Source organism: Corvus hawaiiensis, chromosome 25 (assembly GCF_020740725.1).
Source record: "Corvus hawaiiensis isolate bCorHaw1 chromosome 25, bCorHaw1.pri.cur, whole genome shotgun sequence".
NCBI classification, from domain to species: Eukaryota; Metazoa; Chordata; class Aves; order Passeriformes; family Corvidae; genus Corvus; species Corvus hawaiiensis.
In genome coordinates, this window is record NC_063237.1 from 5511014 (window position 1) to 5538912 (window position 27899).

Below are 27899 nucleotides of genomic sequence, written 5' to 3' on the forward strand. Positions count from 1 at the left end.
GCCGGAGGGACCCGCCGGAGGGACTATTTGTGATGCGGTCCTGCCCGCGGAGGCATCAGCGGTGATTTTGCCCGCCCGCGGAGTGATCCGCCAGGAGGGACTATTTGTGAGGCGGCCCTGCCCGCGGAGGGATCACCGGCAATGCAGCCCCAACCGCGCAGGGATCCGCCGGACTCAGCCGCGGTGATGCGCCCCTGCCCGCGGAGGGATCACGGTGAGGAGCCCCTGCCCGCGGAGCTGGACATTTACAACAATACCTCCCTTTTCCTTTTTTTACACAGCATTTGCCTTGAGCACTGTCCAAAACAAGTCCCCCATGCATCAGCCCCTTTCCCTCTGAACCAAGCAATCCCCTTTCTTCCCACATTTTCCCAAAGGCGTGCACCCCTCCAAAAGCGTACCCTGAATCAGTAAAAATAGTTCCCTCCTTGTGTGCTAAATCTTCCAGTGTGCATAGTCCCCCCACATCAACTAAAGCCTACCCTGACATTCTTTTTCCTTGGGCCCATCTGCGAGAACCGTCTACAGATATTATTTCCTTCTGCAAGGGCTCGTTCCTCGAGCTGGAACTTTGGTGTTTTGCTTCTCCTTTCAGAGGAGCAGCAGAAGCGGTCGCTGCCAGGGGAACGGTGCAGGTGAGGGAGGGAGGGGGGTAGGAGGTGGGAATCCTCTCGGAGGCCGATTCCTCCAGGGGGGGTAGGAGGTGGGAATCCTCTCGGAGGCCGATTCCTCCAGGAGCGGGGGAGCAAAGGCGGAGGCTGCTGCCGGCACCGCCACGGGCACCAGCTCTTGGGGCCGGTACCAGAGGCTGGCGTGGAGCCTCTGCACGGGTCCGCAGCAGCCACGGCAACAGGAGGCCGAGCTGCCGGCGGGCCCAGCGCGGCCCGCGGGGCCGAAGCCGGGTTCAATGGAGCCGCGGCAGAGAACGCAGCGGGGGCAGGGGCTGCTGGAACGGCCGCGGACATCGGGAGCGGGGCCGGAGCCGGGACTGGGGCCGGGGCGGGCCCCAAAAGCGGCGGGCTGGGCTGGTGTGGAGCGGAGAGCCGGGCTAGGGACGGGCACAGGGACAGCGAAAGCGGCGGGCTGGGCTGGTGTGGAGCGGAGAGCCGGGCTAGGGCCGGGCACAGGGACACCGAAAGCGGCGGGCTGGGCTGGTGTGGAGCGGAGAGCCGGGCTGGGGACGGGCACAGGGACACCGAAAGCGGCGGGCTGGGCTGGTGTGGAGCGGAGAGCCGGGCTGGGGCCGGGCACAGGGACACCGAAAGCGGCGGGCTGGGGCCGGGCACAGGGACACCAAAAGCGGCGGGCTGGGCTGGTGTGGAGCGGAGAGCCGGGCTAGGGCCGGGCACACGGACACCGAAAGCGGCGGGCTGGGAGCTGAGGAGCGGAGAACCGGGCTAGGGACGGGCACAGGGAGGTCCTCACACATCATCCTCATACGTCTGATTTGTTTCAACGTTAAATTTCCACGCCCTCTCCGCTATTTCCCTTTATGCTGAGCTCTTGTGGAACACAAACTCCAGACGTTCTACAGCATTACATTACAGAACCCAGGCAAAGTTTTTCTAATATTAGGGAACATGAGAAAAACCAACATCACAATACATTCATAACAATTATGTAACACGCGAAAAGCCAATACCACAGTACATTTATAACACTGGGCACGACTTTCTGCACTATGAAATGTCCCTCTGGCCACGGTCAGCTCTCCTGGCCCTGCTCCCTCACAGCTTCTCCTGCACCTCCTGCCTGGTAAACTGAAAATTCCTGGATTTGGGGGAAGCACAACTGAGCAACCCCTGCAGCATCAGTTTGGTATCACCAGTATTCTCCTACAAAATCCAAACCACAACACTGCACCAGCTACAGAGAACAAAACTAACCCTGTCCCAGCTGAAAACCCCTTTTGAGAATAATTCCCAAAACATTTAATTCAGGATCTTCTGCCACTTCACTCACTTGCACAACCCTGTAAGTCAGAGGTTGCTTTTCCCTTCCCAGTAAATCAATCAGAATTTAATTTTTCTGTTTCACACAGCAGGGAAAAAAAAATTTTTTTTCAACTTGCAGTTAAGTTTTTTCTTGGGAAAAGCAATTTCTTCATCAGCTGCTCAGGATTGTTAGGAAAGAGGGTGGAGCCTTCCCAGGCTGCCATCCTCTGAACCATACCTGAGTATAAAGAGCAAAGGAGAACTGCAGCCAAGAAACTCTCAAAAGCTGCTCCAGAGGCTGCTGGGATTCCAAGACTGGGTTTATTCTTCCGCTGCTGGAACTTGCTGCTCCAAAGAGAAGAGGGAAGCTGGACCCAGCTAATTACGTTGGAGGATTAATTACAACTGCCATGGTCTCAATGTGAAACTGGATTGTTTTTTTTTTTTTTTTAAACACAACTGAGCAGGGTTTTCTCCTCCCCTCTTCTCTTTCATCTTTCCCTGCACACACACACACACACACAGAGTGGAGATGTTGCAAACAGCCTGCATGAGTCCTGAGCTCCTTGTCAACCAAAACATGAGCGAAAGTGAAATCTGTGGCTACAGCCCAGGCCAGGGGTCTCCACTGCCTGGAGAAACTGCCAGTCCCAAGAGCTGCTTCCAGCAGAGCCCATCGCTGCCAGATTCTGGATTAACTGAGCTGAACGTTGCGAGTCCCAAGATCTACCACCCTCCTCCTCCATGCAAACCTCCAGGGATGCCTGCTCCTGCTGGTAAGAGAAAAATCTTTATTCCCATTTCTTGTTTTGTGCTTCTTTTGCCAGCTGATGAAGCCCAGTGACCTGGGGCTGCTTTAGTGGCAGCACAGAGCTGGCCCAGCAGCAGCACAAACCAAGCTCAACCATATCAGAGATGTTCAGCACATCCCCCTTCTCAGGCTTGGCTGGATTTTGTTGTGTTCTGCTGCTGAGGTCAGAAATGGCTCTGGTTTCTAAAGGATGCCAAATATTCCATAATTTCTGTCCATCTCCAGCATTTTGCTGCTCGTTTGCGTTCTGAATTTCAAGTTTAGTTCTGAATTAACAGCTAGGTAATAGATGTGACCTTCTGAGTTATTAACATTGCAAAGTCACAGGAAAGTGTGTTTGGTGAATCAGTGCCTTTGCAGAGTTCTTCCATTCCTAGGATATATCTGATCTATCACTGGAAAATCTTCCCAGATAACAACATATCAGCAATCTTACTTGCCCATTATAAGCTTTTCAGAGAAACCTTTAAAATACTCTACAAACAGTAAATAATTCATTGTCCAAACACCAAACTAGAAAAAAAAGGAATCATTTCTAGAAAAGTCTGAGAAGCAAACTCTGCTTTTCGAGGTTTTAATTATTCAGTGATAGGTTAAACACTGAGAAGTGCCAGAAATCTTCAGCACAAAACAACAACCCCATCTCCATTCCAAAGGCACCATTTGCTGCTCGGGATTTCGCCTCCCTCCTGCTGGAGGGGTGTCAGCTCTCGTTGCCTGGAGCAGGGAAGGGAAACAAAATCACGCAACAAGAAACCACTTCTTGTGGGGCTGGTTCCCCTGCCAGGATTGCCTCCTCTCAGACATCCCAGGAGCTGCACCATTCCCATCTGCTGGGCTCCCCTCCGCAGGGCCCAGCCAGATCGCAGCAGCTGCTGCAGAGCACACGCAGGTTTTGGGCAGGAATATCGGTTCAGGCACCTCACGTTTTATTTACCAGCACCACGAGCTGCTGGCCCAATGCACCTTTTTCATTCAGGCTGTGTTGTTTAATCCTGAACTGTGTTTGATCACAAGAGCTGTTCTCATTCCTTCTGCCACGAGCTGCAGTGGGAACAGAAAGCTTCTCCCTGCTCCAGCATTGCTGCTGGATGACTCCTTGCTCTCAGGATCCCACGCTCTGGTTCCCAAAGCTCAGGCTTTCCTTGGAGCTGTGGCTTTCTCCACGGTCTGTTTTATTGGGAAAACCTTGGTCATAGGCATTAAATCTATAATTTTCTAATATTAATGGCTGCTTCTGAAAGCATTCTCTATAAGGGTTATTCCAAGTGGGGGCACACACGAGGCAGGGACATGAACAACAGCGTTACATAAAAGATATTTCAAAAGCCAATGGATTTAAGCTCCTAATCTGGGCAAGTCTTTCAAGTTTGGGGATACAGGCACCAGATGCAAGGAGACCTAACACAAACAATCACAGAGCAGCTTGTTTTGACAAAGAGCAAGCCTGTTTGGACAATGAGGTATATGCTGAAATAACTGTTTCATTTCAGTGCAGAAAATCATTGTTTCCCTTTGAATCACAGCACAACCTCCAAACACACTGAGAGCCATGAGGGAAAGCCACTGGACAGAGCATCCCTATCTCAATTTTGAACAAATTCTGCTCCTTGTTGTTGCACTGATAACAAATTACCAAGCCACAGCACAGGAAACTGCAAAGGCAGATTTACCACAACACAGGAAAATCAGTAAGAGAGGCAGAGACCTAAACACTGCTGACACATTCCCCAAAAGCAAATCTGTGCTCTGTGGCACACAGGAAAACTGAGGAGGAATTCATTAAAGGAACTATTGAGCAGAGAGGAGGCCAGAGCCAAGGAACACGCAGGGAGACGTGGAAATCTCCCACGATTGATGATGAACGTTGGAATCCGAGCCCATTCCCCAGGCTGACCTCACCCTCCCACCCTTCTCCAACAGCTCAGAGAACTGTGTTACTCTCAGCATCGTGTTGTGACTTTTCCAGACTCTGAACTTAGCTCTGATCCCCCTCAGAAGCGCTACATGGGTGTGAGAGTGAAGATGCCGGTGCGGGAATTGCTGAGGAAAATCCGGCTCTCCAAAGGCCTGGATGCGGCTCACAGCAAGGTGAGGGCTCCCTGAGGCTGGGAAGGTTCCTCCCGGGGCTGCAACATCCTGGTGCCCACAGTCACACCCCACTGAGTGTTCTGGAGGGGTCACACCTGCAGCTGCTGCCTCTTCCAGCCACCAAATCAGTGCTTTCGATAAAAATGGAGAATAAACCAAATTTTAAACAGAATGAGGGCTGGGCTAGGAACAGTTCTGACAGTGACAGCAGGAACCCATCCATGCCATGGATGCTGTACATCATTCAGTCAAGCCAAAGATGGCTCAAAACCCAGTAAAAATATTGCAAAAACAGCCCAAGGAGCTGATAGACTCCCGGGCTGCTGTAAAGATCTTTATAGTGCTGCCAAGAATTACCCACTCATGGAAATCTCTCCACCTGCAGCCCCTGCTGAGCAAAATCCGTAGCACAGGAGGCAATTTCACTCTGTTCATGTTACAATATTTGCCACTGTTTCATCTTCTCTCGCGTGTAAGCATCTCACATTGAAGCTGGGTGGTTTTGTCTCCTCAGGAAGCCTCATCAGTGAAGATGGTAACCAAAGGATCCTCAGGAAAAACAGGTTTGGAAACGCCTCACTTGGTAACAGAGCCTCCTTTTCTAGTAGGATCATCACTGTGAGGTACCCAAAGAGCCAGACCACTTCTGTCCCATGGTCAGTGGTCCCTGCTGGGTCCCAGCTGTCCTTAAATTGCAGGAGGCCAGCCAGCTGTGCATCACCACCCTGTCTGGGTTATCTATGTCTTATCTGGGGCAGGACTGATGGGAATCTCTGCTCTGTGTGCCTCTCCTCAGCTCTGAGCAGCCCTTTTCTTCCTGTCTTTGCAGCAGAGAAGAGAAGAGCTCACCCTTATACAGAGAAACAGCTTAGACAGGTATGCAGAACACCTTGAACCCCGCTCTGCCAGGCTCCCGGGGCAGAATTCCTGTTCTATCACCGAGGGAGAACAGGACACTTCATGTCTGCTTCCCTCCCCGGCTCCTGTTGCTGTTTCAGAGCAAGCAGAGCGCTGGGCAAAGCCCCAAAGGCTTGGAGGACCTCGACATCCTGGTGGAGGTGCTGCAGGAGGATCTGAACAAGAGCCAGCTCAGGGAGGAGCCTCCGCCTCCCGTGCCAGATGGGGTTTGGCAGGAATTCTCCACGGATCTGCAAAGCTCCCGGTGGCAAAGTGTGGCGAGCAAGGAGGCAGCTGGTGGCCTGCAGGGGAGACAGCGCAGCTCAGCAGGGCTTCACCAGGAGTCCTGCTTGAAGGATTTCCACCTCATCCTGCGGGCAGGGGCAGAGCCTTCCTTCCATGGTGAGCAGGGAAGCACCCACGGGTCCAGCTCGCCGGGAATGTTCTGCAGGACGGGCGAGAAAGGGAGCGGCTGGTGGATGCAGGATGCGCTCCCGAGCTCCCAGGAAGATTTCCCGAGGAATTCTCCATCCCAGGACACGCCTGCTCTCCTCAGCCCGGCAGAGATGCTGCTGGAAGCTCACAGGGGCTCTCCGGACACCGAGGGACATTCGAGGCTGACCCCAATCTCCTTCACACAGCAGGACCTCTCTGCCCTCTCCTTCTTCCAGTTCCAGCTGCACAGGGAGGAAAGTTTGCTGAGGAACATCCCGGCGGAAAAACTGCTCGCTCCCGATGAAAATGGCAACAGGTCCTCGATTTTTCTGTTGAAATACCTCGGTTTCTGGTCCCTGGGGACATCACTTTGCTCCGAGCTCACCTGCTGCCTGCAGCAAAAGCTTCTCTGCTCAAGGGGAAGCTCAAACTTGAATCGATAGATAGAATTTTAGGTGGATATTAAAAATATAAATACTCTGTATTTGCAGAAATATTCCTGAGCTACAGCTGATGTTAGGATAAATTCAGAGCATTAAAATATTAAGGATGAGAGGTATTTGTGGGGATTCACACGAAAATTAAAATCAAGCAAAATAAGTACTGGAAAAAGAAAAAAGATATGCAAAAAAAATCTTTTCCACGTTGCAGACACTCTCAGGGTAATTATTTGTATTATTAGCTGCTAATAAAAATGGATGGGAGGATTACACAAAAAACTGCTCGTCTGGAGCACAGACTCCCGAAGAACTGGGAGTGGCTGTTCTGCTGGAAACGAAACAAAAGCAAAGGTTTTCCTGATCCCAGGACACCCCGGGATTGCCCTGGAATTGGGGTGCTTGTGGAGAAAATAGCCATTTATAAGAAATAAATTAAAATAGCTAATTAGTTTCTATGCAGTTCAGGTAGATTGGGATAGGTGGTATCAAATCAGATTGACAGAAATCATGGCATAGTTTATAAATTATCTGAATCTTGGGGAGAAAGAGATTAATTACAATTTTAAAAAATTGCTCCAAATTTAAAACATTGCTAACCCCACACAGGGACAACCAAGCACAGCACTGGCCTCTTCCCTAAAGCACCACGTTCCATTCAGAATAATGATTTTCAGTGCAATAATAAAATTAGGCTTCACTTTCCAGCGAGTAAACAACAAATAAGCCACCTATTTTCATATTTCCTGCAATTTTGTGAATAATATACAAAAAATTTCTCACACATGAATGAAATGAATCACAATTAAGAAATTCAGAGATTTCTACTCCCGCGTCCATGTAAAATTCACAGGCAAAAATTTCCTCACTCCTAAACTCACTTTTATAAAGATTCTGCACTCAAAACAACACTCAAAGGCAGGAGTACAAACTAAATAAGATCGTTCTGAATGGTGAACAGGGTCAAAAATCTGCTAAAAAAACCAAAAAAACCCCCAAAACCAGATCAAACAAACAAAAGACCCCAGACCCAGCAAGAAGTATCAGAGTTGTTCAGGCATATTTAAGGATATTTTGCTACAAGAGAAGGGAAGAGCAAATAAATAAGTATAACCAATGCCTGCATTAATTTTTCCTCCATGAGGAAAGGAAGACATGCCCAATTTTACAAGAAAAAAAATAAAATAAAAGAGCCTTTTTTTGGGGTGAAATGCAGTAATCTGAGTCGTTCAGTGAGACTGAACAGCCAGAGGAAATTGAGCTCTTCTCCTCCACAGGACTCAACTCCAGTTTGGAAGTATTTCTTTTAAGAGCGAGTGTTTCCCTTAGTTTTTAGGGATCTTGCACCCTTTTCCCTGTTCAGAGATTGTTGGCAGCAAGGAATCACGGAGCAGCTGCTGGAGAGGAATGGGATAATAGCAAGAAATCCTGGCAGACAAAAGCAGCAACTATAGAGAGTAATAAACCCTTGAATATCCCAAGATTTCAGTATTTTCCAGCCTCAGTATTTGATGCTTTAAAATACGCTCTCCCTGCTACTTTGGGGTATTTTAACCCCTCCTTTGGGGTATTTTAACCCCTCCTTTGTCTTCTGATTGTTCCCAACCGAGTTCTCTTGCAGGCTGCTGCACAAGGCTGTTGCCCAGGGAAGGAGGGCTCTGACTTTTGCCCTGGCACAGAGATTTGCATCCCTCAACAAGATTGACGAGAAGGATGCAGAGAAAAGGGTAGGGTGCTGATTTGCCAAGAAAAAAAGTCTTTTTTTATCACATGCAACCCTCTTTCAAACCCCAGCCAAACACCAAGCATCCTTCTGGTGTCCTGGAAAAGAAGGGAAACAGGAATGGGGAGGGAATGATGGAGCACAAGTGGCAACAGAGCCCCAAAATCCCAACTCCCCACTTCGTTATCTAAAAAACATTGCTGTTTTAAAACTGTTTGTGCCTTTCACTGCAACTTTCTGCCCTTCTTCCCTTCTCAGACTGCTTTGCATCTTGCTGCAGAAAAGAACCAGCACCTGATGGTGAGCGACCTGATCTCCCTGGGAGCCAGTGTCAATGTGCAGGACAGCTCTGGGAAAACTCCCCTCCACCTGTGTGCAGAGAATGGATACCTGAGAGTTCTGCAGGTGAATTGGGTGTTTATATCAGGCAAAAGTGGAGCAAAAGCAACAAATGCATGTTCTGGTGTCTAAAATATCCCGGGGTTTTCCCTACAGCTCTGGTCTGATGGGGTTACAGAGGGATTTGGGGGAGGAAAAGGGTATTTTGGCACTGCCAAAGGTGAGGAATCACCTGGATATTGTTCATTTCAGGTCCTGAAAAGCTGCAAAGACAATGGGGTGTGTGTGGAAGTGGATCTGCCTGACCACTGTGGTAAGAGGCAAAGCTGAACCGCACAGGTGCTGGGTTTATCCTCCCCGATCTGTAAACACAGATCTACCGCAGGCAGGGGGCAGGCTCTGGCTTTGACCTTCCCGGGGGTGTTCCCCGCAGGTTTAACCCCCCTGCACTGCGCTGCTCTCGCCCACACCGTCCTGGTGACAGAATCCCACAGCACTGCCAGCGACACCGACCAGGGGAGGTTCCTCAGACTGCGGAAAGACCAAATCCTCGAGGGAATTCTCTGCCTGCTGCAGATGGGAGCAAAGCCTGAGCTGCAGGTGAGGCTCACAGCAGGCTCTCTACTCTGGCTTAAGTGTTCTTATCCTTGTGCAATCACAGGATTTGCTGTCATCTGCAGGTACTGAATTCATGTCCAATCTCCACCACCTGCCTAAAACTCGAGGAGAACACAGAGCTCATGTGTTTGCTTCAGACTCATAAACCCCAAGGACAAGATGTTCTTCAAGAGGTAACTATGGCTGCTTTACACAGGCAATGTCTGGCAGAGATTCCAGGATTATTTTCCAGGATTAAGCAAATATTCAGTGCTTAAAAAAAAAAAAAAAAAAAAAAAGGTTACAGCTCTCTTATCTTTTCCAGGGTCTTTTTTGCCTCTGTCAGATAAGAGTTCCCACCAGAGTACATGTCATAAATGTAAGAATAGGATAAGATTTCAATTAGAAATACAGACTTGAAGCCCCATTTCAAGTCATTGAGTTTCTTCTAACAGGAGAGAAAACACAGCAGAGAAAAAAAATCATTTCAATCCAGTTCAACTGGAAATTCACTGTTCTGGTCCCTTCACCTGTACAGAGCTACATCCTGCTGGATGCTCCCAGAGGAATACCCAGTGCCCCAGCAGCAGACAACTTACCTGAACCTTGCTCCATGGCATCCTCAGACCTCTTTGATGTCCTTCTCAAAGGTATTTTGTGGTAGGAAGTTGAGTTCAGGTAGCTGGAGGTTTTTCTGACTCAGCAGCTGTGATGGAGTGGCTCAACCCAGTCCCTTCCCTGCTCTGCCATCCCACAGCATCACTGAGGGTGGAAAAGAACCCAAAAATCATTGAGTCCAAACTTCCACGGCGTGGAGCTGGTGGAAAAGACACCCAGCACCTCATCAGAGCCTTTGGATTTACCCCAGAGGCCTGCCCACGATTTATTTTCCTTGCAAACCTCTGTTCTCATCCAAACCCAGGCAGAAAAGGGGGCAGTAAATCTGTGGCTTTAGGAGGAACACCTGGCCTGGGGATTGAGCTGAGATTTGCTGCTTTATTGCCTTCCAGGGAAATGCTGGTAACTCACCTCACCTGCATCTCGTGGGCCACCTGCTGCAGGAGAATAACCAGAGGACAGGCAGTAAAATATAGAATATATTGCAGCTTGAACTGACTGCTGGAAAGATCTCATCTGGACCCAGAATTATAGAGCAAACCCATAAAGGGGGAAACCCTCAGTGCAGGTTTCACCAGGAATTCAGTGTTAGATGCTCCAGGTAGAATTAGATCTTCATTTTCTCACAAATTTGTGCTTCTCTGCTCAGGTCTGAGGTGTAGCTGCCCCACAGTCTGAAGCTCTGGCGATTTTTCATGCAGGTGTTCAGCCTAAGAGAAAGATTTTAACCATCCAAGACCCACTCTTGAGGGTTTTGGTCTCTACACTCCAAATTCAACATTCAGAGAGACTGAAAAATCTCAGTCATTGTAAACAGGAGCTCTGGGAATTCAGAGCCTGATGAGTTATATTTAATATTTTCTGCAGTCTGGCTCTGATTTTGGCCAAGGCTGGAGTGGTCACACTTTAAGGCAGTCTCGGGGTGAAGTCCTTCCAAAATGAAACATCGTGCTGAGCATGTTTTTCTCAACAAAAATCAAGCTTTTTATTTATGCAATCAGAATTTTGCACCAACAGTGGATTGTAGGTGAAGTCCGGGACAGAGAATTTCAAACCAGGTCCTTTCTAACAGATCTAACAGAGGATTTTACATTTATAAAGGTAAAAACTTTATAACATTTGTATATATAATATAAAATTTATAAAATTTACAGAATTTAAATAGATAACAGCTTTTTAAGGATTATTTTTTACACAAAGCAGTTTTGCAAGTTGGGAGGGTAACAAGGAGCTGAAATTATCCTGTACTGCCAGAAAGCCAAGTTATTTGGTAGAATTACTACAAACTAGGTAATTTTTTAAAAAAATTATTTCTTCCCAGACTTACTCTCATTTAATTTTAACTTCTGGTTGCGAGTTTGCTGGTTTCTATGAAACTTCCCTGTTTGCTACATAGGGAGCAATTCTACTTTTACAGAACCTAAAGCCAAAAACCAACTGATCCAGCAACCCCTCACGTGTCTCCTGTTGAGGAAAATGGGAGATTTTCCACGTGAAGCCACTGCAGGATCCAGTGTTAAGTACTCAGCATGTTTGGGGAATATTTTTAATGAACCCTTTGCATTTGCTTCTTGTAAAAAAAGGTATTTTCGTGTTATGGGGTTTCCTTAAGTGTTAAGCTCCAAGAGCTACGTTGCACAAGGTGAATTAACTTTGACTGAGAAGTGGCAGTGTTGAAGTTAATTCCAATGGGATTTGGGTCATATCCCATGATTCTGATGCCCTGCACAGCTAAATAGTTCTCTTTTGTATTTTTTCTTGTCTGAGTGAGACATAAGAATTCAAAATCTTTCAGTATTTCATTAAAAAATATATATCATTTGTTATTCTCATGATGAGTTGCATATCTCATCCACCTCCTTCCATAACTTCCCCTCATGTTTTAACCATGTGAAGTCTCTTCTTTTTCCCTTTTTGTCCCAGGTTTTACAGATATTTTCCTCTCTGGTTATTTCTCTCTCTGTCCCCCCATCACCACTCATCCTTCTTTGTGTTTGCCTTTTAACTCACATCTGTTCTCCCAGAACTTTTTATTCATTTCAAGACAATTAAGGAGGAACTGCTGGGTTAACTCAGCTTCCATTTGTGGGATCGAAGGGTTCAGATCCAACTCCTTATTTTCATTATAAACCGACCAAGAAATCCTACATCATGAGCATGAAGCAGAGTGTTGAACAGAGAGAAGAGCATCCACAAGCATTTGCAGGGGAAAAAACTGAATTTTCTCACAGGATTTCTTAAAAAAGCATAGAAAACTCTCATGTAAGAATACAACAATCAAGTTTTTTTTAGTCATGCGAACCATTCAGGTGAAAAGACATTAAACTGATGGAGTATTAAACTATTCCTATCTATAGAATATAATATATTCATATATATTCAATATACTCAGAGATTAACTTGCTTCTAAAGTATATTCTATGACAGTTATCCAAGAATTGCATTGTTAGTAGGTGGCTTTACATCATTTCACTGCTCCTTCTTGGCAATAAATACATTATTTCATGCAGTACCTTGGTTTTTCTGTACTTTTCTATCCGTACTAAGCTCACAACAGAAGGGACATCACGCAAAAAAACACATTAAGCAGAGTTTAGAAGCTGAGGGTGTAAAGATTTTGTTGTTGGTTTGGTTTTTAAGATGACAGAAATCCTCCAGCATCCCCCTTTCCCACCACTGATTCCAAAGGGAATTACAACACCCAAATTCCTGGCAGAGTCTCCCACTCTGGAGAGATCCAGCTGCTTCCCAACCCCGTCCCCCCAGCCTGGCACCTCACCCACAGCAGAAACCCAGCCCAAACCCTCTGTTTGGTTTTCAGCCCCCAAAGTGTGTCCTTGAAAGCCTGATTTGCTGCACTGACCTTTGCATCAAATGCTCTTCCCCAAGGCTGCTGAGACAAGATCTCACCTCCCAGAGCCCAAAACCCTCAGCTGAGGAGCACAGGGACTGCTGCCCACTAAAGCAGATAATGGCAGGCAGAGAACAATGCCATGATTGTAAGTAAACCACAGGCAGGCAAAGAAAATAAATTATATTAAAAAAACCCAATTCCTTCCAGCAGACAAACAAAACAAATCCGATCTTTTAAGACGAAGAGCCAAGAAAAGAGCTGGAAGGGGGTTGGACACTGAAGAAAATAACCCACAGCCCTTTGGAGGATATTTTGAGAACACAGATCAACAGCTGCCACTCGAGAAGAAATGCTCACGTTTCCTCTGCACTGCCCTGCATCCCATTCCCATCCCTCCACCTCTCGCCCCACGTGCTGACAGCCAGGCTGGATTCCAAGCAGGGCTGCAGGAGCCAAGTTCCCGAGCCAGGGAGGAGGGAGAGGCCGAGCCCTTGGCAGGTTTGGATTCTTTCAGAGCAGTCTCGCCCATGGAGTTTTATTTTTCCTGCTCTCTTTGTGGCTGGGGAAAGTTGGAAGGCGAAGGATCCGGTTTAAAGCCAGGCACGTTTCTGCAGCTGTGGGGAGCAGAGCAGATGGAATAAATTTGGAGGAAGGAGTCCCACTAACTGAAAGCTGAGTGTGCCAGGCACTTCCAGGAGGGAGCACAGTGGGGAGAGGCAGGGAAAGGAAAAAGGGGGGCAGAACTGGACATGGACAGCAGAGCTCTCGTGTCCCACATCGTCCCAGGCACAAACACAAGCCAGCAGCTGCAGGTCACTGTTGAGCCTCATCCTGCTCACTTCATCAATGTTTACCCCAAATTTTCACTTGTCCTGAGGACAAACATTCAGTTTAACACCTGGCAGCTGCAGGATGTGCCCTAAAGAATTCCTTCTGTCTTGACAACAAGCGGGCTGTCACTGCAGCCATCCCTACGTATTTATATCCACCTTGAGTGGCCCAGTTTTGGGGGTCACTTGGCTTAGCAGCAGGATTTTGGTGGATAAAACATCATGTCCCAGGTATAAAACCCCAAGAAAATGTTCCCCATTTGCCCCAGGCAACTGCTCTGCTCCGTACTTGGCCATAGAAGCTGCTACACCCATGAGAATCCTGTCTGGGTAGGTCCCAGCTCTTAATTATCTCTAATTTTTATCTCTATCCATCAGCAACAGCCCCAGAAGTTTACAGAAGTCTTGGGTTTTTTTGAGCATAACAAGCTCTGCAAGCACACACTGAGAGGTGTGTGGGGTGATAAGCACACGCAGAAATCCCCACACCACGACTGCAGAAACCAGAATAAACACCCAGCTCAGGCCTGAAGGAAATCACCCAGCAGGAACTAACACAAAAACCTCGTGCCAGATTTGAAATATTAAGTTTGGTTTGCTTTGTTTTAAATGAAACCCCCTGGATCCCTTTGCTGCTGATGAGTAACCAGTTTTTGAATCCTCCACAATTATTTCTAGAAAGGCATTCGCAGCTAATTGTGTGCTAGAGGCAGAGGAACACACACCAACCTGCCTTCAAAGCTCCACACGGAGGCCAAAAGGATTTTCACCCTCACAATCCCTGAGACTTGAAGCATTTTAGAAGCACAGCCCCCTTAAAACTCCACGTTTAATTTCCTTCAGCAGCTCTTTCTGCTCCTTCCCCAAAGGTTCTGTAGGACTAAAAGGTGGTTTTTTGCAGCTCTGCTGAGGCTGCGATGAAATCACATTTTAATTAAGCAAGAAAGGGCCGCCTGCTAGAGAGGCTCTAGGAAACACCAGCGAGCACAAATTCATCTGCCAGGGCTTTAGGCTGGCCAGGTCCTGCTCTCATTTCCCCGTGCTCCCAGGTGTGCATGTTTTGACTCCCAGCTAATGTGACCTTTCGTTTCGCTGGAATCATTACTCACACACTACAGCAATCCCTGCTCTGATATTTAAAACTGATAAGCTTCTGCAGAACCCAGGGGTTCTTGGAGTTCACAACCAAGCTGCTGTTTGCTGAGGTGAAGCACACACCGTGCAACTCCATCCTGGTGACATTTACCTTGTCATAGAGGTTATTCCAACAGGGCTGTTTATTTTCTTTGCTCACAGCAGGGTATTTATTTCCACTTGTCTGTTAAAACCCAAAAACCTCAGCTTCATACCATCGCTGATTAAATAAACTTTGGGGTTTAACTTCCCCACGTCGCCTCCTCCCCTAGAATCAAAGCTGCAGACAAAATTTATATTTTAACCCATCAATCAATCCCGTTGCAAAAATGCAACTACAAAGCCCAAGTGAAAAGAAACAACTTCCAGGCGCTGTGTTGTCCGTGGGATTTGAATAAATTCTGAGCTCTCTTTGGCCTCCATCCTCACTTGTTTAAATTTAAATTGTGATTCAGCTGGCTTTTCAGAATTATCTCAGAATAACCAGCCTTTGGGGTTGTTTTTTTGTTTTTCAACACAGAAATCCAGTCCCAAGTACCAGAAGTCCTGTACCCATTTGATCCCTCAAAACCCAACATTATTCCCACGATTCCCCAGAAAGGATAAACAAGAAAAGCAGTAACAGTAGGAGAAAAAGGAGAACTAGACAATAGAAAAATATGGGAAGAGGAAGGAAAATAAAAAGAGAATCTGCCACTTTCACAGCCCCAGTTCATGGGTGGTTGTTGCTCTGGAGGTGACAAATGACCCTGCACAGCCACAGGGTGTGCTGGCACATGCTTGGATTTTATGTGGTGCAGTTCAAGATAAGCTTCGCATTTCAGAGTCCTGAGTCCTCCGAGAGTTCATTGTGGGCAATTCCTGCAAAAGTCACCCCAAGGCCCTTGGCTTTGTCCCAAAAGTCACAGCCCAGCCTTTCCCTGGAAGCCTTACATATTATTTCAGCATTTATACAACTTCTCTTCATGTGACTGTAAACCAAGGGTTATCTAAATACAGCAGAGCCAAAACCTGCTGTAAATAACAGCTGGAGAGTAAAGTTTATGTGGGAAAACAATTAATACTTTATAAAAATAGGTTCATCAAATACTTGTAGGTCAACATAATCCACTTGTGGCTCCTTTAGAAGTTTCTCAGCTATGAAATTTTACAGAGAAATAAGATCAAAATATGGCTTGACTGACTTGCTAACCACAGGTCAGTACCTACTTATTCAGATATCATGTAATTAAAATAAATAATCTCAAACCCTGATGCCCAGGAAGAAAAATAGTTAAAAATAGCTTAAAACAGCTAAAAAATAGCACAAATCTGCTGTGGCACAGACTGAAAACAGCAGTGATTAAGTCCAGCAAGGGGAGAAACAAGAGAACTCCAAACCAAAATAATTATATGACTTTAAAAACTCCTGTTAAAAACGTCAGGGATGATTTCACATGCTCCAGAGCAGCAAGAGGCTGGTTTTGCTTTGCTCTTTCAGGAGCTGCTTGAGATGGTGTGAAATTTCTGTGCTTAATAATAATAACGTGAATTTAGATGCTATTTACTCAAGAGCCTGCTCATTTTCTTTGAAAACCGAATAGAAAACTTGAATTTTTTATTCTTCCCCTCTTTCTCTTGTCCCTTTGCTTGGACTGAAAAGCAAAAGCAGGCAATGACTGAAGTTAGCTAAGCCTGGGAGAGTGACTCAGGCATAAATTCTTAGGCTTGATTAGTCACCAAATGCTTTATGGGGCTGTTAAATTCCCCTCCCTGCCAGGAAAGCCCAGCCTGGCACACGGGACAGCGTTGGGGATCAGTTCTGTGGAAACTGGAAGTCCTACATCTGCTTATCAGCCAGGAATCACCAGCCTGGGGCTCAGATTTTATCACAAGGCATTTGTTTATTTTTTTATTTATTTATTCTGGGCCCATCACCGCTGGACACTGATTTGCGTGGCAAACAGCAGATAAATGACTCTGAAACACTTCCTAGATGAAGGAAAGCTGCTAATTGCCTTTGTTGTTCCCTGCCTACAAAACTTAATCCCTCAGGGAATCTCTGGGGTCATTTCCACATCGCATTCCTAAAAGCTGAACTCTGCCAGACCCAGGGCTGGGAGGTTCGCCCAACCTAATCTTCACTGGATAAAAATAAATAATAAAAGATTAAAAAATTCCGCGCACCAGAACCTGCGGCCCTGCTGTGGATTCCTTTCCTAAAGGAGCGGGAGCGCTGCTGCTGGGTGCGCTCTGAGGCTGAGCCTGCAGGGGACAGGGGATGGGCAGGAGCACAGGCAGCTCCTGCATTCCAGCCTGGTCCAGGAATCCTCTGCGCAGGATTTCTCCAAAGGGGGCAGCTCCAGGCACGCTCAGAGAATGCGAACCCAGCCAAGGAGGGAGTTTGGGCACTTCCAGCTGCGGCAGCCACGCAGCGGGGATGGTTTGGGCTGCAATTTAGAGCGCAGGCAGTTGGGATGGAAGCAAATCCTACTTTGAGAGCCGAATTTTAGTGGATGTTCTGTTGCACGGCCTTTGGCTGAGGACTCCAGGCTTTCCTGTGTGTAAAAAGCAACTGATCCCTTCACTGGAACATCAGAGATTTGTCCAAGGAGCAACAATTTCTGGCAATTTCTGCACATTGCCAGTTGAATCACAATCCTAACTTTTGCAAACAGATAAATAAATATCTCCTCTCTCTGAAAACCCCTCTCTTCTGTTTTTCTCCCAGACTGCCCCTCAAAATAAATCAAAATACGCAAACCACTCACTTCTTGCGTCCCTAGAAAGTCCACCCAGCTGCAGGTCCTTGAATAAGCAGTTGTGTGAAGGAACTTTAAGAAAAATGTGCATTTATTCGTGCCACAGAAGGTACGAGCAGATGGGGAAAGCCATCCAGAAATGCTGTGGAATATTTGATTATAAATTCCTCCACGAGAAAACAGAAGCCTGTGCTGGATGTGGAACATCTCCAGCATGGCACAGGCGGGCAGGGGCTGCGATATGTGCTCTGGGTTACGAGGGCAAGGGCTCGGCAGTGCCATCCGTGTGAAATGTGGCATCAATCCCCTCCTCCATCCTGCAGGGAGTCAGGCTGCCCTCTGCTGTGGGAATAACGCTGGGCTGCAGCAGCCCTGCCCACGTTTGTCACCTCCAAAATCCCTAGAGATCTTCAAAAGCAGGTCCGTGAATTGCATTCTAGGTATTGAAAACCAGAGGGGGCAATCCAGCCGTGGATAATCACATTTTTTTATGGTAAATTCCAAAAAGACACCAATTTCTCAAGAGCTTTTGGCTTTGGGCTGCGCAGTTTAGGATGAGCCTATCCCCAATCCACAACCCAGCTGATCCCACATCAGCTGATGATCCCTTGTGGTAAAATGAGGATTTGTGGACTCTCCAAACCCAGGGTTGCTGCAGGGACCCTGAAACTTCAGCTCACACAGGAGCAAACTGTAATCACAAATCAGCGCCCCCCTGGCCTTATTCCATAAGAATATTCCCTGGATTGGGCAGAGAACAGCCCTGCTCTGTGACCTGTGGGGCTCAAATAGCTCCCATAAATATTTCACACCAATCTTCTAACTCTCCCTGGCCATGAAATATTCAGCAGGAAAGGAAAGCTCTCCTGGTGCCTCTCTGTTACTTACCCACCTTTGGTGGTTCAAGCTGCTTAGTGCAATAAATCCATGGCCCTTTTCCTCTTCTTTTTCTCTCTTTTTCCAACCTTGCCAGGCATCAGCGGGGAAACACACCTTCAAAATCATGAGGAATGCCAGAGAGGGATTCACTGCAAAAGAAGAGAACAGAGGCTGCCAATTTGTCCAGCAGGTATTTGTGGATAATTTACCAGAGATTATTTGCTTCTCAGTCACATATTCCTCAATAAAAACGAAATCAGGCTTGAATTTTGCTACAATAATTCTTAGATAATCAACTAGGCTTGCTAAAATTCATATTGTAACAGGTAAGAAAGCTCAAAAAACAAATGTAGAGCACTGGATTTTATTGTCGGAGTTCCTTTGTGCACTGTGTAATTAATATTGAAATTGGGGAATATTTTGAAGCAGGATGCATTTAACTGATTTATGAGATAAATACACTGCACTATTTAAACTGGAAACACAGCCATTCATCTCCACAGCAAACTGCTTTGCAGAAGAAAAACTGACAGGAATTTTTTGCTGTTCAAAGGCTTTTTCTGCCCCGGAGGGAACCACACCGCGGTGCCGTGTCCGCCGGGGACGTTCCGTTCGGAAGGGGCAGCGCTGCCCTCCCACCGCTGCCTGCCCTGCCCTGTGGACTTCTTCAACCCCAGGCCTGGCCAAAAATCCTGTCTCCCCTGTGGCTCCGAGGCAGCACAGCCTGCAGAAGGGCAGCAGACCTGTGTGTGCCTCGGGAAAGGGCAGCTGTTCCAGGTACAGGAGAAATTCACATTGAGCCACCAGGAGAAATTCGCATTTTGGTCATTCTTGCCTTCACTGTCTCTCTCTTTATCTCATTGCCAACCACAAAAAACCACAGGGAGAGGGATGGCAACACCAGATTCGCAAATATTCTGAGTTTCTCAGGGTTATATCAATCCTCCCCTTCACTGGAAGGCTTAGGGTGCTGTGTGGACATCAAAGCTGCAGGTTCCTAAACAAATCCTTGTTCTAATTTCCAGCCTCGTGACGCTCTCTGCACCTGCCCCCCGGGGTTCAGGAGGTCTGGGAGGGATGGAAGCTTCTGTGTCAGACAATCCTACCCCGTGTGCCGGGACTCAGCCTCCCGGAACCAGGAGGGGCAGTGCTTGACCAAGAGGGGATGGGCTCGCTACTGCTCCGAGAAGGTATTTCCATTTTTGTGTTTGTTAAATCCCAAAACTGGGCAGAAAACGCCCCGAAAAGCAAAATTCCCAAGCTCTTCCTTCACAGGGCACAGCCAGCATGGAAACCAAGAGTTATTCGTGTTTGCACAGGAGTTTTTGCCTCCTCTTCAGCTTGAGGACATTCCTGTACTGCCCTGTTATTCCTTCCTCTTCTCCCGCAGGTCTGTGCTGTCCCCAGCGATTTCCAAGGCTATGACAAAGTTCTTGGCCTCTGCATTTGTCACTCTGACAGCCTGGAGAGGGTGTGCAACGCTCAGTGTAGAAGGCAGCAAAAAACCACCCTGCAGCTCACCTGTGCAGAGAGAAAAGCTCAGCTTTTCATCACTCACAGCAATGGGAGCAAGGTGAAAAAACCTGTGGCTATTTCCACCATCTCCCTACTTTTGTCAGGCTCTAACCCTCATTCCCTCTTGCTCAGAAAAATTATAGAATGCAACAAACAAAACCCCCCAAACGTTATTCTATTACACACATAAAGCACTTTTAAATTATATTTCATCCATTAAAAGAATTGAGGTGAAAAAAAGCTGAATTATTTTTCTCTTAGACTGCTGTTTTCTTAGAAGGTTTGAGGATGGTTCTACCAAGACCAAATTTCTCTTTGGAAGATGTCTGTTCTGCAGGACAAGGCCAACAAACCCATCCAGCACACGTCGTGGAGATGAGTGGTGAGGGAAAGAACAGCAGCAGCTGGGGCATTCTTGGGGTGTTAAATGGGGTTTGCACACAAAAAGCCTTTCCACGATGTTTAAAACACAAATAACAAGAGATCTCCATGTTCATATCCTGAGAACAGCAATAGGACTTCAGCACTACACACAAAATTTATCCTGCTCAATCCCAGAGCATCCATTTGAAATTTGTGTATTTCCAGCAGCACAGGAAAGGGCAAATATTCAGGGATTTCCTTCCTAAATTACAATAAAAAAGAGCTGGAGAATCCCTTTGCCTGGCAAAGGAATCCCTTCTCAAGTCCTTCACCTGCACAGATATTTTTCTTGGGATTTAGAATTTAATGTGCTTTCACCAAGTAAAATTCGAAGTAGTTAAAAAATTTTCCCTCAGAATTCCAGATTTGGGCCAAAAAGCACAATTTGCACAGCCAGGAAATTTAATACCAGCATTAGGAAAGACTCCTTTGCCCCTGTGCTCTTTGCACAGGTTCATTGACTTGAGCCAGGTTAAACCAGTAGCTGCATCAAACGAACCCTAAAGGCTTTGAGCAAGGCCCAAACATTTTTAAAACTGCCCTAGAATGAGAAGAATGTGCTAAAAATGATCCCATTTGAGTTTAGAGCTTGCAAGTCGTGCTTGGGGGCTTTGGGGAGCAGATACTGTACAAGGAAAAGCAAAATTCAAAGCAAAATTCATGCTCAAAACCAGAAATGACCAAATTTTTTTTATACCCCTCCAGAGAAAGGATTTTTAGGAGTGTATAATCCTGACCCTCAACTACTTCATGACCTCATCATGCTGAATGAGGCTTCATCTCTTCATAAAAAGAATCCTCCTTCAGCAGCAGCTCCAGGTGAGTTCTCCTGCAAAGCCCCTAAATTTGTATTTAATAGAGAGAGATTCTAATAATTAATTGTGCTTTGTGATGTGCACACAGCCCCCACCACCGCCCTGGAGGGCGCCTGCAGGGAGCACCACGGAATTCCCTCAGCAAATAACAACCACTTATTAAAATAAACAGAATTCAATACATCCATCCTGCTCCTGAGGTCCTGCTGGGGCTTTTTCTGCTCACATTCCTTGTTTTGGGCAGCCCTGGGATTATTCTGGAATTCTCTGTTTCTCTCTTTTCACGCTGTCTGGACAGCAAACCCAGCTCTGGACATTAAATTTACATATATATATATATATATATACATGTAAATTTAATAGATATGTATATATATTAATATATATATGTGTATATATGTATATATATATATATATATAGGTGTGTGTATTTACACTTACAGTTAGAAATTCCTGTTTATATTTCTATCTCCTGAGGGTATTGTGTGCTCTCACAGATCCCTCTGGCCACGAGGAGTGCAGGGAGCCCCGGCAACAAAGCCTGAGCCCCCCCAACTCCACATCCCAGCCCACATTTCTTGGCATCCTCAATCCCACCACCTGCATCAGTGGCAATGTGACCCTCGTGTTCGTTGTCTCCAGGGAGCATTTCCCAGTTTATGATGTGTAAGTACATTTAAGAACAAAAAAGAACTCAGCTAATGCGTTTTTAGTTCAACAAAGAGAAATTCTTCACCTTTTTCCAACACGGAATTGAAAGGAAACATGAGGAGGAACAGTAAAATTCTCATTATTAAACATAATTCAATGTATTTTTCACTGTGCACAGTAGGAAACAGCATTTAAGTCATTAAGAAATTCACATTTACTTATCAAAATAGGCAAAAATAAACTTGTACTTACTGTTCCTGATGTCTTGGCAATGCTGTTTCTGACCTAGAAGGGCTCTCAGTAACTATTTTTTGCCCTGGTAAATAAAAATTCCCGCTCCTTAGGGTTAATTGCTGTGTTTGTTTGGGGGATAGGTGGTTGGAGCAGCCCAAAACAAAGCTGGGTGAGGAAATACTGGAGCTGTGGGGACATTTCAGTGCCTGAACTCCCACTGATGCTCCTTCATTTACTGGTGTGACGAGCAACAGCTCTGAATTTATAAATGTCCACCCTAATCATGAGCCTGTAAGAAAAAATAATTAAAATTAAAAAGGCAATGACAAGAAATTTTGTACTTTTCCCTCCTAGAAACAACCTGTACAACACAAACGCTGCATTTGACTGGGGAGATTTCCGAAGCCTCAGGGAAGAAATCAGAGAAACCTCACAGAAATTCCTCTTGTTCCTTTTCCAGTTCCAGGCCCCCGGCACTTACGTGCTCCGGCTGAGCAGCAACCGGCACAAGAGAATGGTTTGCACCCAGAAATCCTTCCTTTTTACTTACTTGGCAAAGCATTTCATGCTCCAGGTGTAAGTTTGGAAACACAGGGAGCTGTAAAAATAACAGTGAACATCTTCTTAGAGTGCAGAAATAAATACGAGTTTGTTTCTGTGAGGGGAAAATGGCACAATTCCTGTAAAGTTTGAATTCTGTAAGAGAAAAAAAATGTATTTAAATCATCATGAAGATGAAATTAGATGCACTGACACGTGCCTGGCCTCTCTGTCCTGTCCTGCAGTACCTCAGGGTGATGCCAGCGGGGGGACAGTGCTATGAGGAGGGGCCCTTCTTCCCCAGCATTCCCAGGTTTGCTGTCCAGGTGGGAATTGCCAGGAAAAGGGAGCTGCTCCTCAGCCCTGACTGGGCAGCGATCGCTGGGGTGACCACTGGACTTGTCCTGGTGCTGGCAGCCTGCCTGGCACTGGCAGTAAGTACAGGTTACACAGAAGCTTTTAGAGAATGTGATAAGATTTGTGATCAGCTCACAGTTTATGTGTTCCCTTAAAGCTGAAAAGCAGAATAAATTGTAGCCCAGCCCCATGTTTTCTAATGGGGTAAAATTCATCCCCGTGAACTGATCCCATTAAAGCCCCTATAGATACATATCTATAACCCCAATATGCATCCCATCAAAACCTGGTTCATAAACCTCTCAAAGACAGTCAAGGTATGGATGAATTTCATTCTTATTTTCTGATTCATCAATGAGAGAACAATTTACTTTTTCAAGTGTCTGACCAAAACTGCCTCAAAATAAAGAGAACATAAATAAGTACTGCTTTTACTAAAAAAACCTGTCAGAAATGAATAAATTTCTTCAACTTTTATTCACGTGACATTCAGGTTTGCTCTCCTAATTCACACAAAAGTGACCACAACACAGCTGAGATCAGAATCAAACCCAAGCTGGTCCTTCAGACTGTAAAACTCAAAAAAGTCATTCATTTTCAGCTTTAGCAATTTGGAATTCAGCAGGATTTTTTTTTTCCTGCAACCAGACTCCTGAGGTAATGATAGAAAATGTGATTTATTCACCCAGCAGATGCAAAGAACAGATAATTACACTTCCTTCCCCTTGGTTTCAGCTGGGATCACTAATTCTTCTGGTTAAGAACAAATGAATGATTATTAATAATTAGAAACCAGACTCTCAAGGTCTTTGCCCCACAGGTGATGATGGATCCTGGCTGTTGAGTGAATCACGTTAATGGGAGATGTAAAAATAAAGAAAGGAACTGATTGGTTTCATTTTGTGGTGTCTTGCAGCTCCTGTGCCAGGGACTGGGCTGGGCACAGAGGGGCAGCCCCCGCCCTGCGTTCCGAAGGCAGCAGCTCAAGTACAGCCTGGACAGATATTCCTCCAAAACTCCAGCTGTTTTTGCCATTAAAAAACATCACCCCTCGCTGCAGCACAAGGCTGGGAACTCCTGCAGCGCTGCTGGCACAGGTCAGGCAACAAAAACCCCCAAAAACCCGGGGGTTCTGCACAGAATGGAACCAAAACTCTGTGTCCAGCACTCTGCAAAGGCTGCTGCGTTCAGGGATTGACAGGCATTTGTGCTCAGAACCAGCCTCAAATGAAATAAAACCCCCACAATTAAGAAAGGAAAATTCCTCTTGCAGCCTGTTTCCTGAGGAGAGGGGATGCTTGGGAGCCTGAAGGACAAATAGACCTCGAGGCCTTTAACACCAATGTTTTCTTTGAACTTCTGCTGAGGCAGTCCCAGTCTGTGACCACCACGCTGGGCCACTTCAAAGAAGAGGTAAATCATTATTTGGGGCTGCTTTTTATGTAGAAAAGCCTAAAACCAAGCAATTTTGTCTGTCCCCATTGTTTTATCAACCCCTGACTATGAGGTAGATGCTTTATTTCAGCTTTCAGCTGTTTAGAAGATAATAAATGAATCTATCCTCATTTTATTAAGCATTTTCTTTATACCCTGCACAAGTGGGAAGAGGAGTGACCTTAAGGCAAAATATTTTGGTTCTCTTAGAATTTTTTTCTCTTGGTACTGAACTGATATAATTTTTGGAAAGTGACTTCAGCTTCCAGCCTCAATTTTCTATCTGTAAAATAAAATAAAAAAAAAAAAAGTGGATTTTCTACACTGGAAAGCTGCAGGTTAAACTGAGGAGAGATTAATAAATGAATACATGAGTATGTTATTCGAATTTTATAGTAAATATCTAAATTTTGCTGCTGAAATCGATAGGAGAGCATTTCATAGCCCAAAAATGAATCCACCCGTGGCACTCCTGTAACTCCAAGTGGGGCTTTAAGGACAGCAGAGGGAGCTGGATCACAGCAACAGATAAATAATGGGGAGAAATCATCATTCCCCAGTCTGAGCCAAGCTGGAATTGATGCGTTTGTACCAAAAATTGACCCCAGTTTGGGGTTTATTACATAAAAAAAGGAAAACTTCACCAGCTCCAAATTATCCCTTCACTCCTAATGTCATTTTTATTTTCATTTTGCACCTCAGGTAAAAATTCTGTATCACAGGGTAATGAATGAAATATCCTCGCTGAAAAACCTTTGGATAAAGGCTCTGAGCATCCCAGGAACTGGGCAGGATGATGAGAGCACAGTGGCAAAACAGCAGGTAGAGCTCAGCTCAGCAATATTTATAAATGAAACAAATTGAATTTATACATGGGGTAACAAATTGAATTTATACATGGGGTAACAAATTGAATTCTCTTCTAGAAATTTTAGGCATGGCCATGTAAGATGTTACTTTTGGTGTAGCAGACATTTAATATTTTATAGGCTGCAAAAGAATTAATTGCAATGTCCATAAACAGGAGGTGACACTGGGTCTTTACTTCATTTAAAGCTGCTGCTATAGCAGAGACACTGCTGAAAGATTAATTATTATTATTATTATTTTCTCAGAGGTTTCATCTTTGAAAACAGCATAAATTCATCTGCTTGAGTGTGTGGTGCAGCTTCTATTTTTGGCAGGCATCAAACAGCTCTGTCTGCTCTGTGCTGTTCCAGGTGCCTTTCTCTGGGTCACCACAGAGCTTTGAACACTCTCAGACCACCAGGTTTTGTGGCCTCAGTGGGGTCTCAAGTAATTCATGGGAGGTGATCCCACAAAAACTGATCCCACTGCTCCAGTCTGTGATTCAGATGCTGGAGGAAAACAGAAAAAATGGTTTTTCACCTGAGACTCCAGGTAAGAGAGAAGAGAAAGGCACTGCCACTGCCCTTATTTTATTCTTATAAAAATTTCAACTTTAAATCCAGAGAATTCTCCATCCAACAGTTGAAAATCAGACTTTGATCCCATTTTGTTAAAGATGTCCTTGGGCTTAACGAGCAAATTAAATTTGTATAAATTTGCCCCTGAGTGGGATGAGCCCTGAAATCACCTGTAATTCTCAGTTTCCTTTGTCAGCTCTCACCAAAGTTACAGTAAATTTGCAAAATAATTAATTTCTTGCAGTAAATATACTTCCCTCCTGTTTCTTGTACAGGCTACTCCTCGAGGAGCACCTTAAAAGCCTCTGCTGCTCACACAGAGGTGTCAAAAAGTGAAGAAAATCAGGAAACCATCCCAGCTTCCATAACATCCCCTGCTCTGCTCCCCTCACCTGCAGCAAGGATCACCCACATGCAGCAAGAAATGCACACAAGGTCAGAAACCCTCATTATTCCCTAATTTTTGGTCATAAAAATACCTTATTTGCAAGTTTTCTCCTCTGGAAGTTTCTCTTTGGGGGTGGCATGTGGTTCAAAAGGAGATCCCCGATCTCCAGGTGTGTGTGAATAAGGGAAGTGCTGCTGGCAATAATTATGGAAAAGCAGAGATGTTTTCAGGCTGTCTGCACATCTGGCTGCAGGTTCATCTGGGAGAAGCACAGCTGGGAGCGAGCACAGCTGGAAACGTCCTTGCTGACACAAGAGATGGGCACTGTCTGCTCCTTCTACCCATCATCCAAGGAATGCCACGAAGGAAACTGGGTAAGGTTGGCATTGGGTCATCTCAGATTTCTCAGCTGACACACAGGAGAAGAAAGTTTCCCCCCCCTTCCTATCCAAATTCCTTTCAGTTTTCCCACATTGCTTCCAAAAATTGAAGCAAAATTAGAGAAGGAAAAAAAAATAAATCTTCTGATTATGGCAAAGCAAAACAGAACCTGATTTAGTTTTCCTCTCTCAATATTAAGGCACAAGAGGCTTCAATTTTTAGTAACTCTTGGGTACTTAATCCCACTGATGGCACTTAAATGAACACGAATTTCTAATTTCTGGCTGAGTATTTGACACCTCAGGCTCAGTATGGCCCAATTCCCATTCACCTGGTGCTCCTGGATTGTGCAGATGGTTCAGCTGGGATGTCCATCATTTCAGGGGACGAAGAGCCGGACTGGCACCCTGGATTCACTCCTGGAAGAGCTCTCAGAACACCATAGCCAGGCTGGCCAAGCCCTGCTCCAGGGACACCTGGAAGAAATCAAACGTTCCAACCTCAGCCCAGAGCTGACAGTGCCCAAACAGCCCCAACACTTCCTGGAAGAACTTCCACACCAGTTATCCTTTTGTCTGCTTGGCTTGCAAAGCCCAGGCTGTGACCTCAGCGAGCAGCAAGTGAGTTTGAGGCATTTTCTCTATGTTTTGTCACCTCACTGCCATGCAGGGATGGATGTCACCCACCCTGGGTGGCACAAACACACGGCTGGCTTTGGCCGTCCCATGGTTATCAGAGCAGCTTCAATATTCACAGAAATTCAAGTGTTCCAGGTGTCCCTGGGATCTGGACTTCTCTGGTCCTGCTGACCACAGAGATCTTTGTTGGAGTTGGAAATCCCCACCCTTTTTTGATCTTTTTAACAGAAACATTCCCAGGAAATCGAGCGCTCCCCAGCCCCTGTAACTCGGATGCTCCAGGTTTCAGGGATGAAGATTGTAAAGCTGGAAGCTCTGAGACAAGTGTGTCTGTACAGAGTCCTGGATCTCTACAGTGACCTCCAGGTAGAGGCATTTTGTGATTTTCATGCCTCATCCCTCCCCGCATGAGCCTCAAGGCATCTCACTAAACTCCAAGTGCACAAACGCCCACCCTGACCAAAAATCTACAGGGGTGCAAGGACAGAAACCTCCCATGCAGAACCCCACTCCTCAAATCCCTGTAATTATGCCCAATGCTAGGAAAAATAGGTTCATTCTATTAAAAAAAAAAAAAAATTCTCCCTCTGCTTACCTGCTTCAGACTGGGGCTTGCCCAGAAGATGTGAGCAGGACCCTGAGCAGGCTCAGCTGCAGAAATCGAGGTGAAGAAGCCGCCCGAGAGGCTGCTGAGAGCAGAGAGGAACAGCAAGCAGCCAGAGCAGTGGCTTTTCTCCAGGAGCACCATCAGGAGGGGGATCTGCTGAAGGGTTTGA

The 27899-nt window shown here is 46.0% G+C and overlaps 1 protein-coding gene and 1 long non-coding RNA gene across 10 annotated transcripts; one reads left to right on the forward strand and one right to left on the reverse strand.

Moving 5' to 3' along the window:
• Positions 1 to 1314: 1314 nt before the first annotated feature.
• On the forward strand, positions 1315 to 12394 carry LOC125338330. 9 transcript variants are annotated; one of them, XR_007208245.1, is made up of 12 exons: positions 1315 to 2710; positions 4744 to 4836; positions 5351 to 5712; positions 5835 to 6484; positions 8227 to 8332; positions 8587 to 8733; positions 8920 to 8980; positions 9101 to 9267; positions 9348 to 9458; positions 9803 to 9914; positions 10275 to 10983; positions 11300 to 11317. XR_007208245.1 is itself a non-coding variant. In XM_048328970.1 (12 exons), exons 1-12 carry the CDS (start codon positions 2467 to 2469, stop codon positions 10286 to 10288), a joined length of 1830 nt encoding a protein of 609 aa, XP_048184927.1. In that variant the 5' UTR covers positions 1315 to 2466; the 3' UTR covers positions 10289 to 12394. The 9 variants fall into 9 exon arrangements, 8 of the variants coding, with proteins under 8 accessions (XP_048184927.1, XP_048184929.1, XP_048184925.1 ...); XM_048328970.1 differs by having other exon boundaries at positions 4715 to 4836; positions 5351 to 5399; positions 5666 to 5712; positions 10275 to 12394; XM_048328972.1 differs by having other exon boundaries at positions 4715 to 4836; positions 5351 to 5399; positions 5669 to 5712; positions 10275 to 12394.
• On the reverse strand, positions 9893 to 27796 carry LOC125338331. The gene is made up of 6 exons (XR_007208246.1): positions 27719 to 27796; positions 26817 to 26961; positions 22509 to 22556; positions 21977 to 22247; positions 18334 to 18469; positions 9893 to 10026 (listed from the first exon to the last, which is right to left on the reverse strand). It is a non-coding gene; the product is annotated as an uncharacterized LOC125338331 (long non-coding RNA).
• Positions 27797 to 27899: the final 103 nt, after the last annotated feature.

Bases quoted from the DNA above. Each gene is read 5' to 3' on its own strand.
- LOC125338330 (XM_048328968.1), top strand. From the start codon at position 2,467: ATGTTGCAAACAGCCTGCATGAGTCCTGAGCTCCTTGTCAACCAAAAC. The intron at 6,485-8,226 runs GTCCTCGATTTT...GTTCTCTTGCAG, and splicing joins CCCGATGAAAATGGCAACAG to GCTGCTGCACAAGGCTGTTG. The intron at 9,459-9,802 runs GTAACTATGGCT...TCACCTGTACAG, and splicing joins GACAAGATGTTCTTCAAGAG to AGCTACATCCTGCTGGATGC.